Raw genomic sequence first — 17,294 nt, 5'->3', positions numbered from 1 at the left:
GGTTAGCCTGGTGATGGGTATTAAAGAGGGCCCGTACTGAATGGAGCACTGGGTGTTATGCACAAACAATGAATCATGGAACACTACATCTAAAACTAATGATGTAATGTATGGGGATTAACATAAGAATAAAAAAAAAAGTTCACCATCACTGCAGATTGAAACCTATGTTTAGAAATAGAGCCACAGTATTTACGCTTCAGGAATGCAGCCATGGAGGTAGTTACTCATCCTGAGGAATATGCTGCACGATCATGCGTGCTCATGTGTAGACGGTTTAATGACTTGCATATGATGGGTTTTATGTGATGTCTCCTGTCTTAGTGATCCTTGGGCCAGTGAACGGGAAGGGCATCATCAGAGGATGCTGCAGCCACCTCATCACCCCCTTGGGGCAAGAGAAAGTAGAAGCAATCGAAGGGTTTACAGCAGTGAATGAACAGGGGAGAAAAACAAACTGATGGGGAGGAAAGGGGGGTGTTGGATGTGCTAGGTGATTTCCATTTGCCTTTCTAGGTCCCCTCTCCTTCTGATCTACTTGCTTTTTGCTCTATGAGGCTGTATGAACTACATGTACTTAGTATGGGTTATATCAATGACCCCCTCATCTGGCTCCTGGTTGGGTTCAGCCAGTGGGGTAGCAGCGGGAGATCAGAGGGAGGAGAGTGAGGTGGAGATATTTATTCCCTTGACTCCCTGAGTCTCCACCATTTGTGTCCCTAGACTAGAGGGCCTAGCTAAGCCTCTGTCAGCTGGCCCTGAACCTTCTCTGTCCCTGGATCCTTCAAGCCCAGGTCTGACAATGCACTTTCTACTTGTCCCCAGAGATAACCACATTGTTCCTGTGTTCTCTGTACCCTGCACACTCCTTTGCACACAGCCCCTTCATTAAACTTTCCTGGAGCTGCCTAGTTTGGGTGTATCATCTGTTTCTTGCAGGACCTCAACTGGGACGTCTGCAAAAGGTATAAATCAGCCAGATACGGGGACAGGCTATATTAAGTGCTCATTCCAGCGCTTGCAGAAATAATTTTCATAACCAGTTCTGGGCTTGACACTGAATTTTTGCCAGTTGTGCTGATCAGCACAGATTTACTCAGAACTTTATTTTTCCAGATGGTCAGTTTTAAGCAGGAGATAAGACTAGTCTTGCATTGTTAGTTTCTCACATATGTAAATTATAACTATTCTTTCAGAAAGGTGTATTTTTGTTTTTAGCACTCTGCTTAGGCAGTCAAATGAAGATATGAATACTGCAAGGCAACGACAGTTTTTATATACCACCTAGGGGGCAGGCCCTGCGCTAGGAGGTTAAGGGTCAGATAGACCTGGGTTCTCGCTTCCCCCCCACTTGGCTAACATTGTTAGCCTGTCACCTCCAAGGTGCCTGAGTATCAGCACCCACCTTGAAGTGTTGTGTGATGATTAAATGGGAATAGCATGTGGAAAAGCTTAGTTTGCCACCGTGCCCCACACATAATAAACACTCTCTAAGTGGTAGTTATTATTAAAAACTCTTATTAAATTTGGGCACTGTATTCAGGTTCCATGGATGAAAGATTTATTTATAAGGTGGTTTCCAGCCTTTATTTATAAAGGAGGGTGCTCCATCCTGGAACAAACGTAGCTGTTTGCATATGTTCTGTACCCGGGATGTCTTTGAAGCTTCCAGTTCTGGTTCATTATTAATATAAACCCAGCAGTTGGATGGTGGTTTATGGCAAGTCCCCAGCCAAGTGAAATTAAAGAGCTGGCATTCCTGGGGGCGGGTGTTGGTCCCTGGAGGTGGAGGGTGGAGGTGTAAAGCTGTCTTGGGCACAAAGCTGAGCATGTGTTTTTGTCCTCTGGCTTGCTGACCTGAACTTGGAGTCTTGCTTTCTTTTCCCTGACCCTGCGAAAGGAAGGCTATTAAAATGAGTTGTAAAACTAGGAGGAGGAAGAAAAAAAGGGGCAGGTCTGAGGAAGCTGCCCTGATGGGTGGTGATGTAGAATGTGCTGCTCTTCCAAGCTGTTCATTAGGGAAAATGAGGAAGTATTTTATCAAATGAGGGGCTACGAGGTAAATTCCAACAGCTCTTTTTATTTTATTATTATTTTTTTTATTTGAGAGAGACAGAGAGAGAGCGTGGCAGGAGGGGCAGAGGGAGAGGTAGGGAAAGAATCTCAAGAAGACTCTATGCTGGGCGCGGAGCCTGATGTGGTCCTCCATCCCACGACCCTGAGACCATGACCTGAGCCAGAATTAGAGTGCGACACTTAACCAACTGAGCCACCCAGGCGCCCCCCAGCAGTTCTTAATATTTTCTTACATGAATATGACATGATCATTTTGAAAATTAAGAGAGAATTAAACCACCCGAAGTCCCCTACTTATAGATTACCATTATTAATGTTTTTATGTATCACCTAGTGGATTTTTTCATATGCGTCTATATATATAAATTCAAAATAGAATTATGTGATACTGTGGCTCTGTAATCCACACTTCTCTGTTACTATATATGTCCTTCTGTGCCAATGGATATAAATCTGGTATTTTTAAATGGCCATTGAGTGTTTTATTATATGACCTTGCCTTAAATGCAATCAGTGCCATACCTTTGAAATTTCTAAGTTATTTCCAGTGTTTCATTATTATAAACCAAGCCCTGTAGTTATTTTCTTAAACAGTATTTGAAACTCTCTGGGTATCTCTGCTAGGTTTTTTTTTTTAATAGGCAAGAGCCATGCCTTGGACTTTTTTATATCCTTCAAAGCACCTAGCACAGTCTCCCAATAGGCAAACCCTTGTTGGATGCAGAATTTGACATTAAAAAGGATGAGAGCATGAATGTTGGCCACAGTTCCATTATTTATCTTCCAACCTAAGGCCATCACCAGCCAGCCTTTAAATCACATATGTTTGTGATTTCAAGACTGTATCAGACTTCCCATTACCTGTAATAATTATAGTAATATTGACATAACTCTGAGGTTTTCTGAGCACTTTTCAGATTGTAATATTGTATAGATCTTGGTATATGTGCTGCCAAAGCGAGCACAGTGATATTGTATAGATCTTGGGATGGCTCTTATTGTTATTCCCACATTGCGGTGGAGGAAACAGTTTAAGAGAGTTTACGTTTCCTTTATGCTACACCATGCTGCGTCTTTAACTTACAGACTTAAGGAAAAAAAAAGAACAATCAGATATATATGTTAACTGGAGCATTAGTATCTTATGTTGTTGCTTTTATTTTTTTTTTTTTTAAAGATTTTGCTTATGTTGTTGCTTTTAAATACCGATCACATAGAAATGGAATAAACTTTTTTAGTGGAAGTATTGGTAGCTACTTTGCAAAATGATATATATAAGGAAGGTTGCTTATCTAACTAGATTTGCTGGCAATGTTCAAAGTAATTAAAAAATTCCAGCCAACGAACTACCGTTAGTGAGGACATTTCCTGTGTCGGTAACTCCTCTCCAGGCTGTTTTTGCTTTCCAGTGACCTCACTCTGTCCATGGGTACATTTTCACTGTTTGGTTTCACTAAGGGAAGGATTAACTTATACTTTTCTTTTTCTCTACCTCTTGGGTCTTCAGCTATGACAGAGACTCCACTTTCAACGTGTTTGTGGGAAAAGGACAACTGATTGCAGGCATGGACCAAGCTCTGGTTGGGATGTGTGTAAATGAGAGGCGCTTTGTGAAGATCCCCCCAAAGCTTGCCTATGGAAGTGAAGGAGTTTGTAAGTTTTTGTACCATGTTTGTAAACACGTTTGCAGAAACAACCAGAACATTTGAAGGGTATTCAGTCAGGCAGATCAGAGAATCTTCAGAAGCTTTAAATCGAGGACAGTGAGAAGCAGTGAACACACACACGCACGCACACACACACACACAGAGAGAGCTAAAATTTCATCTTTGGTTCATTTCTTCTAGATATAAAAGAAGTTGTTATTAACACAGGTGAATTGAATGTCACCCTTGTTGAGAGGAAGACCATTTTTTTCTCATTTCTTTCAATTTTATTTGGAGGAAAGAGGGAGAGGGAGCATGACCCATTTTGGAATTGTTCAGTGACTCCCTTGAACACCTGGGCAGCATCCTAGGTGTTTATTCGTCTGGCCTGAAAGGCAGCAGCTTCTCAGTGCGAATTCTCTTTAATTTTTAGCTGGTGTGATCCCCCCAGATTCAGTTCTTCATTTTGATGTACTCCTGATGGACATTTGGAATTCTGAAGATCAAGTTCAGGTTCACACTTATTTCACACCTCCCAGTTGCCCTCGGACCATCCAGGTGTCTGATTTTGTAAGGTACCACTACAATGGAACGTTCTTGGATGGGACACTGTTTGATTCAAGGTAAGTGCCGCCATTCCAAGTAGTATTGGTGAAATGCCCCTTAGTTCCTTCTGTCTCCCCTGCTTTTTATGCCCGTGGAGAAACCAGAAGGGAGACTCTTCCCAATTTCCATTAATGTCAGCTCCTTCACTCATGGCTTTTGGTTAATGTGTCATGCTCCGTAAAGCCAGAATCAAAATTTTAATACATTTTACAGAAACGTAAGAACAGTGTTTATCTAAATTAACTGTCTTGGGAGCTCATCATTAAGTGAAGGGCCCTATTTCCAAGTAGGTTGATGCATTTTTTGGGTCCATTTTTATAGTTTTCCCATGGAAGGAAGAGGGAAAGCCTGAATGTTTATGAAGCTATGGACAAGTGCTAGGAATAAGGTGCTAAGCTAGAGAACAGCGAACCCTTAGGGCTTTCCTGTTGTTATAGTGTATTTGGTTAGATAGAGTAGCAGGCCTAGTTTTCTGAATCACTGTGATTTAATTACACGATTTTCATTTCTTCTAACTTTGAGGACTTCTGCTGTCTTTGGGAACAAAGATCCAAAAATACCTGTCGTCAGGGATGGGTATAGTTTCACTATTTAGCTGATAAGTGGGTACTTAAAACCTTATTGAGGAATGAGTTGGAAACACCCTCAGTAGCATGGAACTTTCCCCCTTTCTCATTGGTTTTCAGTCATAATCGCATGAAAACGTATGACACATATGTGGGCATTGGCTGGCTGATTCCTGGAATGGATAAAGGGCTGTTGGGGATGTGTGTGGGGGAAAAGCGCATCATCACCATACCTCCTTTCCTGGCCTATGGAGAAGATGGAGATGGTAAGTCTTTCTCATTCTTCAAGCTACTCTTGTCTGTCCTTATTTTTTTTTTAAATATTTTATTTATTTATTTTAAAATATTTTATGTGTTTATTTAAGAGAGAGCGAGGGTGAGACCACAAGCAGGGGGTGCTGCAGAGGGAGAGGGAGAAGCAGACTTCCTGCTAAGCAGGAAGCCTGACTCAGGGCTCGATCCCAGGACCCTGGGATCATGACCTGAGCTGAAGGCAGACGCTTAACCCACTGAGCCACCAAGGCACCCCTAAAGATTTTATTTTATTTTTTTTTAAGATTGTATTTATTTATTTATTTGAGAGGCACCAGCCTCTCCTGCTTGCATTTTCCCATCTGTGAAATGAGATTTGAACTAGAAAGTCCAAAGGTTATAGATCTCAAGGTAGAAATTTAGTATATGATACCAGAATTGCCATCCCCCTGCCCCCTGATTTGTACCTCCACAGTGGGTTCTACCTGTGACATTCGTTCCCTCTGGACAGATGCAAAGCATCATGTTGGAAAAAAAACATGAATTCAAACTAGTGTCCTTTTTGAAGGGAGAAAACAGAATATTGGCTGGTAAATGGAACTTCGCAGTTACTCATATTTTAATTTCAGGCATATTTAATCACACTGACAGGCTAAAACAACAAGGAGAACCTCCTGGCATTTAAACAAGCACGTATATGTAGTTAAGAATTAAAATGGAAACATGATGCGTTTAAGTTTACTGACTGTGATACTGGACTTAGAATAACCCTAATGTAATGTTTTCCAAGCTATGTTTCCTGGCCGTGTATGTCTACAGAGCAGGAGGAGAGAGGAGGAAATGGGGCTCAGTCTTCTCCCCTGTCCACCTCCTCTTTTATTGCTGAGGATCTGCAGACAGTCCTTCAAAAAGCAGGGGTGGGGATTCCTTGCTAAAAGAAAAATAAAATTTGAAAACAACTGCTGTAAATATGTCTTAATTCGCCCCTTCCCAAGACATGTTGTTATTCTGATTGATACTCTGGTGGTCTCATCCTTAGCCAGTAGAAGTTCATTTCCCTTGGCTCTTAAATCCTTCTGATGTCATCCAGATGCATACATCATACATAATAAAACTAGATGCCTGGCCTAATTTGAGGAATATTATTTATTTTAAATAAATACTTAATGTATTGAATATTTAAAATAGCTTATTTGAAATATTTATTATTTAATACTGTGCTCAGCTATCCAGGTGTAACTGTGTTTGTTTATTTATTTAAGAGAGGGTGGGGAGGGGCAGAGGGAGAGGGAGACGGAGAATCTTAAGCAGGCTCCACACCCAGCACGAGTCTGATGAGGGGCTCGATCTCACAACTCTGAGATCGTGACCTGAGCCAAAATCAAGAGTCAGACATTTAACCTACTGAGCGACCCAAGTGCCCCAGGTATAACTTTAAATAGGTGAATATGTATGGTATAGAAATTATATCATGATAAAGTTGTTATTTAAAAACCAAATATTCAATTAGTACATGATAATGCTAGAAAAATTTCAACTCTGGAGTTACTTTTAAGGCTTTCTTTTTTCTCCCAAATTAAAAACTACAGAAAAGTATAAAAGATTCATATTCTGTTACACACACACCCATACACACACTTTGGGGATTGACCACACCTTACATTCCAGAGGCTGACTCAGCAGCCACTTTCAGCAGATTTTGTTATTCCCCTGAGGGGAAAGGGAGGGGGTGGGCTCTGCCAAGGAGCCAATTGAAGGAACTCAGGCTTGATGTGCTGTGTCACTCACTTGCCCAGGCCTACTCCTTTGCAAGGTATAACAAATGGCAGGTAAGAGTGTTGAGGCAGGTGGTTTGTCAGTTAACTTCCTTTATCTCAAAGGACTGGATTGAGTTATTTTTGCTTGATGTTGATCTTTGCTTGAGGAGCTAGTACCCAATAATCTCTTCATGTAGATGATCATTTTGCGGATATTCACGAAGTCCCCACTGTTGGGAGCATCCAAAAGAAGCAGTACCATCTAGAAGTGAGATAGAAGCAGTTTGAGGACTTATATTTTGCATTGTGGGTGCCATTTTTTCCCTCTTAGCTAGCTTTAATTTTATTTATATCTTTTTTTGGATGTACTTAATAAATTGAATTTTGCATTTTGCCTTTTCAAAAAAATTGGGCTGTTGGTTCCAAAGAACAAATCTGTGTAGTATTCTGTAGAACCAGGTCCAAGGTTTAGAATTTATGCCTTTAAATGTCTGATTTGCATTTGTACACAAACAGGAACCCACAGAAGCATGTATTTGGGTTTGCATGTGGGTGCATAACCACCCACATAGAGCCTTGATTTGTCAGCACAAGCATAGAAAATATAGTTGTAGTAGTTTCTTGCATGTCATTAATACTAGTTTGCTCCTTTTTCTGAAGAAGTCAGGCTTCAGATCATATCCGCCAGCTCACGGTTGGGCACCATGGACACAATGGTGACAGAACATAGTTGGACACCAGGGGGGACCACCCAGCATGGGAAAGAACATTTATTTCCTTGACTTGGAAACTTCAAGGAATGAGTAACACCAACACAGTGGGAGTTGAGTTGTTGTTAAAAGTACTTCCTAGGGGGGCACCGGGGTGGCTCAGTCCATTAAGCATCTGCCTTCTGCTCAGGTCATGATCCTGGGGTTCTGGGATCGAGCCCCGCATCAGGCTTCCTGCTCAGCAGGGAGCCTGCTTCTCCCTTTGCCTGCCGGCTCCCCCTGCTTGTGCTCTCTATCTCTCTGACAAATTAACAAATAAAATCTTTTTTTTTTAATTCCTTTTTTTTTTTTAATTTTATGTATTTATTTGACAGAGAGAGGGAACACAAGCAGGGGGAGTGGGAGAGGGAGAAGCAGGCTTCCTGCGGAGCAGGGAGCTCTATGTGGGGCTCGATCCCAGAACCCTGGGATCATGACCTGAGCCGAAGGCAGACGCTTAACGACTGAGCCATCCAGGCGCCCCACAAATAAAATCTTAAAAAAAAAAAAAAAGTACTTCCTAAATCTTGTGTCCTGATTTCATCATCTTCCTTCATTCTCCTCTAGGGAAAGACATTCCTGGACAGGCATCCCTGGTGTTTGATGTTGCGTTACTGGACCTCCATAACCCCAAGGATGGCATTTCCATTGAGAATAAGGTAGTCCCAGAAAACTGTGAGCGGCGAAGTCAAAGTGGGGACTTTCTCAGGTATCATTACAATGGCACCCTTCTGGATGGCACCTTCTTTGATTCCAGGTAAGGAAAACAACTGGAGCCTTCACTCATCAGAGCGTCTTATTAAATACAGTCTACCTCTGGCTGGACCATTATCTGAATACTTTGTCAGTGCTGATTTGTAGTTAGTATTTTCATCTCCAACATAGCTTTGTTTTCTGACATTGAATTCCTTCAGAGGCTGTTAGAACGGTCTCTTTCTTGGGGTCTGTGGGATATAAGTCTACAGGAAAACAGGCGAGACTCAGCCTCCCCTCCACCGTCCCTTACAGCTGTGCTCCACTATCCAAGTATGAAGCCAGCTATGGCATCCGGGATGGGAAGTGGCCAGAACTGAGGTCCGGGTGGTAGTGTGAGAACAGAACAGACTTGGTGCCAGGAAACTTGGGTTCTCGTCCCGGTGTGTGGTGACTTTGGACAGCGTTTGACCTCCCTGAACTTAAGTGTGTGTGTGTGTAATATTTTATTTATTTATTTGACAGAGAGACAGCGAGAGAGGGAACACAAGCAGGGGGAGGGGGAGAGGGAGAGGGAGAAGCAGGCTTCCCGCGGAGCAGGGAGCCCGATGTGGTACTCGATCCCAGGACTCTGGGATCATGACCTGAATCGAAGGCAGACGCTTAATGACTGAGCCCCCCAGGTGCCCCAGGAACCACAATTTTATTAGGTTTTAAAAAAGCTTTCCATTTTAGTGCATTGGGATCTAATCCATCCTGATAGCTATGTAATATCCTATTATATGGATTTGCCTTAATTTAGGTAATCAATCCCAACTGTTTTCTACCCTTTGTTATTGAAGCGTAGTTGACATACAGAGTTATATTAGCTTCAGGTGTACAACCTAGTGATTCAACAATTCTACACATTGCTCAGTGCTTATCATGATACGTAGAGTCACCATCTGTTGTTTTCTACCTTTCGACATTCTGAGTAGGGCTGCGGTAATTATTTTTGCAGCTAAATCTATGTAAGATTGTTTCCTTGGGATAGATTTCTAGAAGAATCTCTGGGTCAAAGGTTACATGTATTTTTATAGTTTTTGATATACACAACGAAGTTGTCCTCAAGGAAGTATTTATTCCCCATCACTGTCTAAAAGTGCTCCATTTCCTCAAACTTGGTAACACTGAGAATCATTTTTAAATTATCTTTGCCAATTTATAGGAGAAAAATGGAACCTTATAGTTTTAATCTGAATTTCTTGATTGCTGTTGAGGTTGAAATTGTTTCAAATGTTTATTACTGGACCATTTGTATATCTTCTTTTTTTTTTTTTTAAAGATTTTATTTATTTATTTGAGACAGAGAGAATGAGAGAGAGAGCACATGAGAGGGGGGAGGGTCAGAGGGAGAAGCAGGCTCCCTGCCGAGCAGGGAGCCCAATGTGGGACTCAATCCAGGGACTCCAGGATCATGACCTGAGCCGAAGGCAGTCGCTTAACCAACTGAGCCACCCAGGCGCCCCTTGTATATCTTCTTTTGTGATTTATCTGTTTGTATCTTTTGCCTGTTTTTATGTTGAAGGTATTAGTATTTGTCCTTTCCTTATTGATTTGAAGATAGAAGACCTCTGTACATTAAAGATAGTAACCCACTGATGACTGTGTATTGTCAAAAGCATATTCTGTGTTTATTCGCATTTTTATTTTGCTTATTGTGATTTTGGACCTATTTAAATGTAAACTTTTTATGTTGTTAAATACATTTACCTTCTCCTTTATGGTGTCCTCTATTCTTATATAAATTATTATATATTCTGTCTTTGGGGACTTGCTAGAAATAAAAAATCTGTTCCTCTAGAGTATATAAACATTTGTCTATATTTTCCTCAAGCCCCTTTAATGGTTTTATATTTTTATCCTTTAAAATATTCTTTATTAAAATTTCTATTTTAAAAAGTATTATGTTCTTGGGTGCCTGGCTGGCTCGGTTGGTAGAGCATGTGACTCTTGATCTCGGGGTTGTGAGTTCAGACTCCATGTTGGGCATAGAGCCTACTTAAAGAAAAGTAGTAGGTTCTTATTGTATAAGTGAAACAATACAAAGATGTGTAATAAAATGTAATAATTTCCCATTAGCCCCTTTAGTCCCCTGAGGTAAATATTAATAACCTTCCACAATGTTTCTCCATGTTCATAAATCTTTCATGTTTAAATCTTCAATCCATCTGGAATTTATTGCGGTATTCATTGTGACAATAAGGATCTAATTTTATGTTTTTCCAGATGGCTAGCTAGTTTTTCAAACACCCTTTACTGAAAACTATTTTTCCCTTGTCTAAAATGTGACTTTTTTTTTTTGGAAGATTTTAAATTTTTTTTTTAAGATTATTTATTTATTTGTCAGAGAGCGCACGCACACAAACGGGAAGGGGCAGGCAGAGCAGCAGAGGGAGAAGCAGGGCCCCTGCTGAGCAGGGAGCCTAATGCGGGGCTCGATCCCAGGACCCCGGGATCATGACCTGAGCCGAAGGCAGACACTTAACCGACTGAGCCACCCAGGCGTCCCAAGATTTTAATTTTTTAAAAATAATCTTTATACCCATTGTGAGGCTCAAACTCAAGTACTTCTCTCTCCACAGGGAGCCAGTGTTTTTAATTTCATAGGTCTTCCACACATATACAGTGAAATACTTACATTCTCTCAGTTTAATTTTTTACAGGAATGAGAGCTTGCTATATCCTGTACCTTCCAAACAGCATTTTTAAGTTTTGTGGCTTTTTGTTTTTTTTTAAGTAATCTCTACCCACAATGTGGGGCTCAAACCCATGACCCTGAGATCAAGAGTTGCATGCTGTCCTGACTGAGTCAACCAGGTGCCCCCAAAACATAATTTTATTTATTCATTCATTCATTCATTTAAAAAATTTATTTATTTATTTTAGAGCGAACACAAGTAGGGGGAGGGGCAGAGGGAGAAAGAGAAGCAGACTCCCTGCTGAGCATGGAGCCTGATGGGGGCTCTATCTCATGACCTCGAGGCTATTACCTGAGGTGAAATCAAGAGTAGGACACTCAACAGATTGAGCCACCCAGGCGCCCCTCAAAACATCATTTTAAATTTTTTTTTTCCAGATTAATTTTTGAGTTCCTCTCCTCCCCCATACACACCACTCTGATTTTGATTGGAATTGTTCCAAAATTCATAAGTTAGTTTGGGGGAGCAGTGACAACTTTCCAGTTCTCAGTTTTCCCCCTGGGGAACATGATGGATTCCCATTTAAGCCCTCTTTTAAAGTTATTCGAAGTTCTCTACATTTCATGGCCACTCTGCTCCTTTGTTCTTGTCTTCTGAGGCTCTTCCTGCCTCTTGGCCTTGGCCTCACTGTCACCCCAGTGCTTTCCTCTGTGCAGATTCCACCTCCTCAGTGTCTGCTGTCTCCCCCAACCCCATGGAACCTTTGCTGCTTCATCCAGTGGCTCAACCTTCTCTGAGGCACCTGCCATCTCCCCCTGCTTAGTGTCCCTTTATAAGGAACCCCATCTGGGAGGTGTCCTCCTCTTTCCTGAATGCTGATGATCTCCAAGTACTGGCCAGAGAGCTAGTAACCAGGGGAAGGTGAGAGAATGTTAGGGGGCCAAGCCTGCCTTCCTTGGCTGTGTTCTCATCCTGGCCTTCCTGGCCCATGTGAGGGGCTGAGGGCTGGAACTCCACAATGTGGGGGAAAGGGTATTTCTCCATAGCCTCTTCTGGGGGGCTATGTAGATGATCGGCTTCCTGGGTGAGGAGAATCATCAGTATTGTCATTTTTCACGGCCCTTGGCTTTGTGTTTGGTCTCTGAGGGCTACTGAGGAGGGAGAACCTCTCACAGCTCAGTCTTTTCATCCCCCTGGCCCCACTCGGCTGGCCGTCGTCTCTGAGGCAGTCATCCTTTGGCTGTGTTTGAGGTAATGGTGGAACGGACTGGCTCTTTCAGGACAGGCTTTTTGCCACATGAGTGCAGATCACTGTGGTTCAGACTTTGGTAGTAGACGTGGCATATTAAGTTTTATTATTTTATTCTAGAAACATCTGGCTTTGGGTAATTGATTGCTGTCCTCACCAAACTCACAGGAATTGGATTCAGTTGGCAGTTTATACAAAGGCTGGATCTCTCCCCTGAGCAGAATGCTTGGGTCTCCTGCCAGTGGCACTTGGGAAACCCAAGTAACTCACCAGAAGGTCGCTTGGTGAGCAGGGATTACAGTAGGAAGAGCCATCCAGGCTCTGGTAGGGACTGCAGAGTTGAATTGCTCTCTGTATTTGTGTTACTTTTATGGCAATCCAAATATTCTGTCTCATATATACAGATATTCTCTTCTTTAGATACTGGAGACATTGTCCTTGTGACAGATTTTAGTTTCTAATAAGGGCCACCCTGGATGCTTTTTGCATTAACTTGACCCGGTTACCGAGCACAGTCCAATGTATAGTAGCTGCATTTCTGTGTGGTTGCTTCTTGTCACGTGCTTCTCATCCATAACCTGACCAAGCCAGAGGGATGGAGGGCTTGTTTCTGGGAGTGTTTTTGTACACAGCTGCTCCCACTTTGTGTGTGTGAGTTCTTGGGAATGTGGGTTCTCAGGGGAGTGTGTTTCCAGGCTGTGTCCTCACGTTCTAAGTTTCAGCCTATTCCAGGGTCTGGAGTGCTCTGCCTTCCTGTTGCCTTGTGGTGCCAACTAACGTACCCAGCTGCTGTGGTGTTGGTTGTGAGGAACCTCTTTCTTTCCTTCTTTCTAGCTACTCACGGAACCGCACCTTTGACACGTACATTGGGCAGGGCTACGTGATTGCTGGCATGGATGAAGGTCTACTGGGTGTTTGCATCGGTGAGAAGCGGAGGATTGTGGTTCCCCCTCACCTCGGCTATGGAGAGGAAGGAAGAGGTGAGTGCTGGCTGCTTCCAAGCAGTCAGGGCTTCTTGAGGGCCAAAATGTGGAAGCTGAAGTCCCATTAAAGACTTGAATGTCCAAATAGCTTTGGTTTCTAGAAATGGTCTGTTCTTTCCTCTTGTCTCCACTGCCCGTTTTCCTATTTGGAAATTCTTAGACCTACGCCAAATTTGAAAGAACTGTGAGATGAACTCTTAGATTCATCAACTGTTAACATCTTGCTGTGTTTATTTTCTCTAATTACGTTTTTTTGTTTGTTGCTGTTGTTGTTGAGCCATTTGAATGTATATTGCAAACCTCCCCCTTTCTGTTTTTTGTTTTTTAACAGTTTTATTGAGGTATAATTTATATGCCATAAAATTTATCCATTTTAAGTGTACAATTCAGTGACTTTTAAAGATTTATTTATTTATTTTAAAGAGAGAGAGCATGAGCTGGAGGGGCAGAGGGAGAGGGAGAGAGAATCTCAAGCAGACTCCGTGCTGGGCACAGAGCCTGACAGAGGGCTTGATCCCACGACCCTCAGATTGTGACCTGAGCTGAAACCAAGAGTCGGATTCTTAACTGACTGCACTACCCAGGCATCCCCAATTCAGTGACTTTTAGTAAATGTAGTGAGTTGGGTAACCATCACCCTAACCCGATTTTAGAACACTTTTGTCACTCTAATAGAAAACCCCTTTTATTTTGTTTATTTATTTTTAAAAGATTTTATTTATTTGTCAGACAGAGCACAAGCAGGGGAGCGGCAGGCAGAAGGAGAAGCAGGCTCCCCGCTGAGCAAGGAGCCCAATGTGGGACTTGATCCCAGGACCCTGGGATCATGACCTGAGCTGAAGGCAGATGCTTAACCGACTGAGCCACCCAGGCGTCCCAGCAAATCCCCTTTTAAATATTATACAAATGATACATGTTGACTTTAGAAAAAAGAAAATACAGATAACGAAAGAAAACAAAAATCTCCCATAATCCCATCATGCAGGAATAAACATTGTAATGTGGTAGGCGGAATAGCCATCCCAAAAGATGTCCCCGTCCTATCCCCAGAACCTGTGAATATGTTACCTTACATAGTGGAGGGGATTTTGCAGATGTGATTAATGTGAGGATCTTGAGAGGGGGAGATTATTCTGGATCATTCAGGTGGCCTTGATGTACTTACAAGAGCCTTTGTAAGAGGGAAGCAGGAGGTCAGAGAGAAGAGAAAATGCTAAGCTGCTGGCTTGGAAGTTGGAGGAAGGGGCTACAGGTTAAGGAATGAGGGCAGCTATAGGGAGCTGGAAAAGGTGAGGAAACAGATTCTCCCCCGAAGCCTCCAAAAGGAATGCATCCCTGCCAACACCTTGAATTCAGACTTTTGACCCTCCAGAGTTATGAGAATAAATCTGCATTGCTTTAAGCCACCAAATTTGTGGAAATTTGTTATAGTAACAATAGGAAACTAATACAACCATGAAGTGAAAATACACGTCCACCTACACTAATAAATACAATAAATTCTTTTTCTTTTAAGTAAACTCTACCCCCATTGTGGGGCTCAAACTTATCACCCCGAGATCAAGAATCGCATGGTCTACTGACTGAGCCAGCCAGGTGCCCCATTAAATTTTTGATTTGTAAAAGCCACACCAGTTCACAGCTTAAGACATATTCAACAGGCCTTGCTTCATGTCCTGTTTGTGTCTTGATGCTCCATTGTTTTGTATCCTGTAAACTTCTACTCAAATACATACAGAAATAGACAAATACTTTCTGAGTATTCGTGTTTTACTAAGCCCTCAGGATTAATCCTTCGTTTCTCTAAAAATAACATATTAATGGAAAACATTTGCTTAAATTATTTTTTTCCTTTTGGCTTTCTACCAAGTATGAGACAGAGCTCTGCAAAGAATTATATAAGGCTCTGGGAAACATCCAAAGGCTCATAAATTCTGTGGGTATGAGGCTGCTTTATCCCAAATCATATGTTGTTGTGGGGGCTGGGACGCTCTGACAGGTACCACCCAGGTGCTCTTGCACAGGGATGGGGGGGGCACCTCTTTCTTCTTTGGATTAGTGTCTCCCTGGCCTCTTTGTGGGTTTTGCATAGGACTTAATGCTAATCCCTCAGGGACTGACCCCAGAAGGGTGTCAGGACTTGGAGGACATACCACAGGGCCAAGCACATAGTAAACATTCAATAAATATTTGTGGAAGGAATGAGATGCTGGGCTCTCCATTGGGTTCTCCAGCTCCATTCTTGGCATTTCATTTTGTTGAGGCCATTTTTCCCCTGTGGGGTTAGTGGAAGGGAGTGAGTAGGCCTTCTGGAAAGGCTCTGGCCCTCTGCTATCTACTCTGTTCCACAGGGTCCGCTCTGAAATTCGGATGCGTGGCTGTGTTTGTAGTCCTGAAGGGGAGAATGGATTCTGTCCGAGGGGTTGTGGAAGCATTGCTTCCTCATTTTCTGTTCCCCAATTTCCAAATTACCTTCTAAACACTCTTAGATTGGGAATATAGGATTATCATGAGAATTAAATAAATCAATACATAGAAAGCACTTAGAAGTGTGCTTGGTACTTAATAAGCATCCATTGTGTGTATGTGTGTGTATGTTAGAGAGAGCAGCCAAGAAATAAGACACAGAAAAATATGTGGCAGGGATGGGGGGGGGCTGTTGGTTTTTACACATCTGAATTCTTTCTATAGCTGTGCTGTTTTCTTGAACAAGGTCTATCTGAATTGGTTTTCTTATCTGTAAAATGCTAATGAAAGTATTATACATCCTTGATTCTAAGTAACACTAATCTTTATTTATTTATTTTAAAGATTTGTTTATTTGACAGAGAGATAGAGAGAGAGCACAAGCAGGGGGAGCAGCAGGCAGAGGGAGAAGCAGGTTCTCTGCTGAGCAGGGAGCCGGACATGGGACTCGATCCCAGGACCCTGAGATCATGACCCGAGCCGAAGGCAGCTGCTTAACTGACTGAGCCACCCAGGTGCCCCTAAGAAACACTAATTTTTAAAAAATGATTTATTTACTTATTTTGGAGAGAGAGCACACCTGCAAGCGGGGCGGGTGAGGGGCAGAGAGAGAGAATCTCAAGCAGACTCCCCACTGAGCGTGGAGTCCTAAGCGGGGCTCAATCCTACAACCCATGAAAGCATGACCTGTGCTAAAACCGAGTCAGATGCTTAACTGACCAAGCCACCTAGGCACCCCCTAAGTAATACTATTTACAAAGATTTTACATTTAAGCTTCTCTGAAATGGTCTAGGGGTGTATTTAACCACAGATGCATATGTTTAAGGTGTCCCCCTGCCCCTCTCCAGCCCCCTGAGAAGCGGTCATTAAATTCATGGAGGAGCATCTGCTAATCCTGGATTTATGGTAATCCCCCACAAGGTTGCTGCAGGGATTTAATGAGAGAGTGTAGGGGTGCCTGGCTGGCTCAGTTGGCAGAGCATGCAGCTCTTGATCTTGGGGGCAGGAGTTCAAGCCCCCGTTGGGTGTGGAGATTACTTAAAAATAAAATCTTTAAAAAAATGAGAGTGTATGTGAAAAATACCTTTGTAAACTGTAAAACGTTATTCAGATATAAGGTAATGTTTTCAAAAGTGGAGATGATGGAAAAGAAAAGTATACTAATAATTTAGTGTAGAAGAGATAGGGTGTGTTGTAAAAGTACTTTTATCAACTGTTAGGTGTACTATATCATAAGGGGTGTATATGGGCCAGCTTTGGCTAGGAGTTTCTCCCCTGTGAAGTTTCTGTTAGTTTAGTTTCTCTTGCACAGTGATGGGGAACTGGAGTGATTTTTCACTCTGCAGCAGATTTTCTCATCTTACCTCTTCTGTAGGAGCCAGGTGAGCCTAATGTGGCTGAGTTTAGTTTCCTCATCTGTGAGGAACTCAGCCATACATCTTTCAGGCTCATTGATCCCATGGGCAATAGCTATCCTCTTGAATTGTAGTCCAAATTGTGTTCTTAACTGACTGCGTGACTCTGGGCAAATCTGTGCCTCCGTTTCCTCATGAGGGTCAGGTTACTTCT

At 42.4% G+C, this 17,294-nt stretch overlaps 1 protein-coding gene across 1 annotated transcript in view; it reads left to right on the top strand.

Moving 5' to 3' along the window:
- The window catches only part of FKBP9 (FKBP prolyl isomerase 9), a 37,284-nt gene that overhangs the window by 9,023 nt on the left and 10,967 nt on the right, over positions 1 to 17,294 (top strand). Inside the window, exons 2-6 of the mRNA XM_081800298.1 lie at positions 3,584 to 3,729; positions 4,156 to 4,345; positions 5,015 to 5,160; positions 8,220 to 8,409; positions 13,110 to 13,255. Of these exons, the coding sequence (XP_081656424.1) occupies positions 3,584 to 3,729; positions 4,156 to 4,345; positions 5,015 to 5,160; positions 8,220 to 8,409; positions 13,110 to 13,255 (818 nt within the window). The remainder of the gene's footprint in view (positions 1 to 3,583; positions 3,730 to 4,155; positions 4,346 to 5,014; positions 5,161 to 8,219; positions 8,410 to 13,109; positions 13,256 to 17,294) is intronic.

The sequence above is a fragment of the Leptonychotes weddellii genome, chromosome 12 (assembly GCF_054177405.1).
Source record: "Leptonychotes weddellii isolate Sample4059 chromosome 12, ASM5417740v2, whole genome shotgun sequence".
Taxonomy (NCBI): domain Eukaryota; kingdom Metazoa; phylum Chordata; class Mammalia; order Carnivora; family Phocidae; genus Leptonychotes; species Leptonychotes weddellii.
Note: the sequence above shows the minus strand (reverse complement) of the source record. Positions and strands in the feature narration are given on the sequence as shown.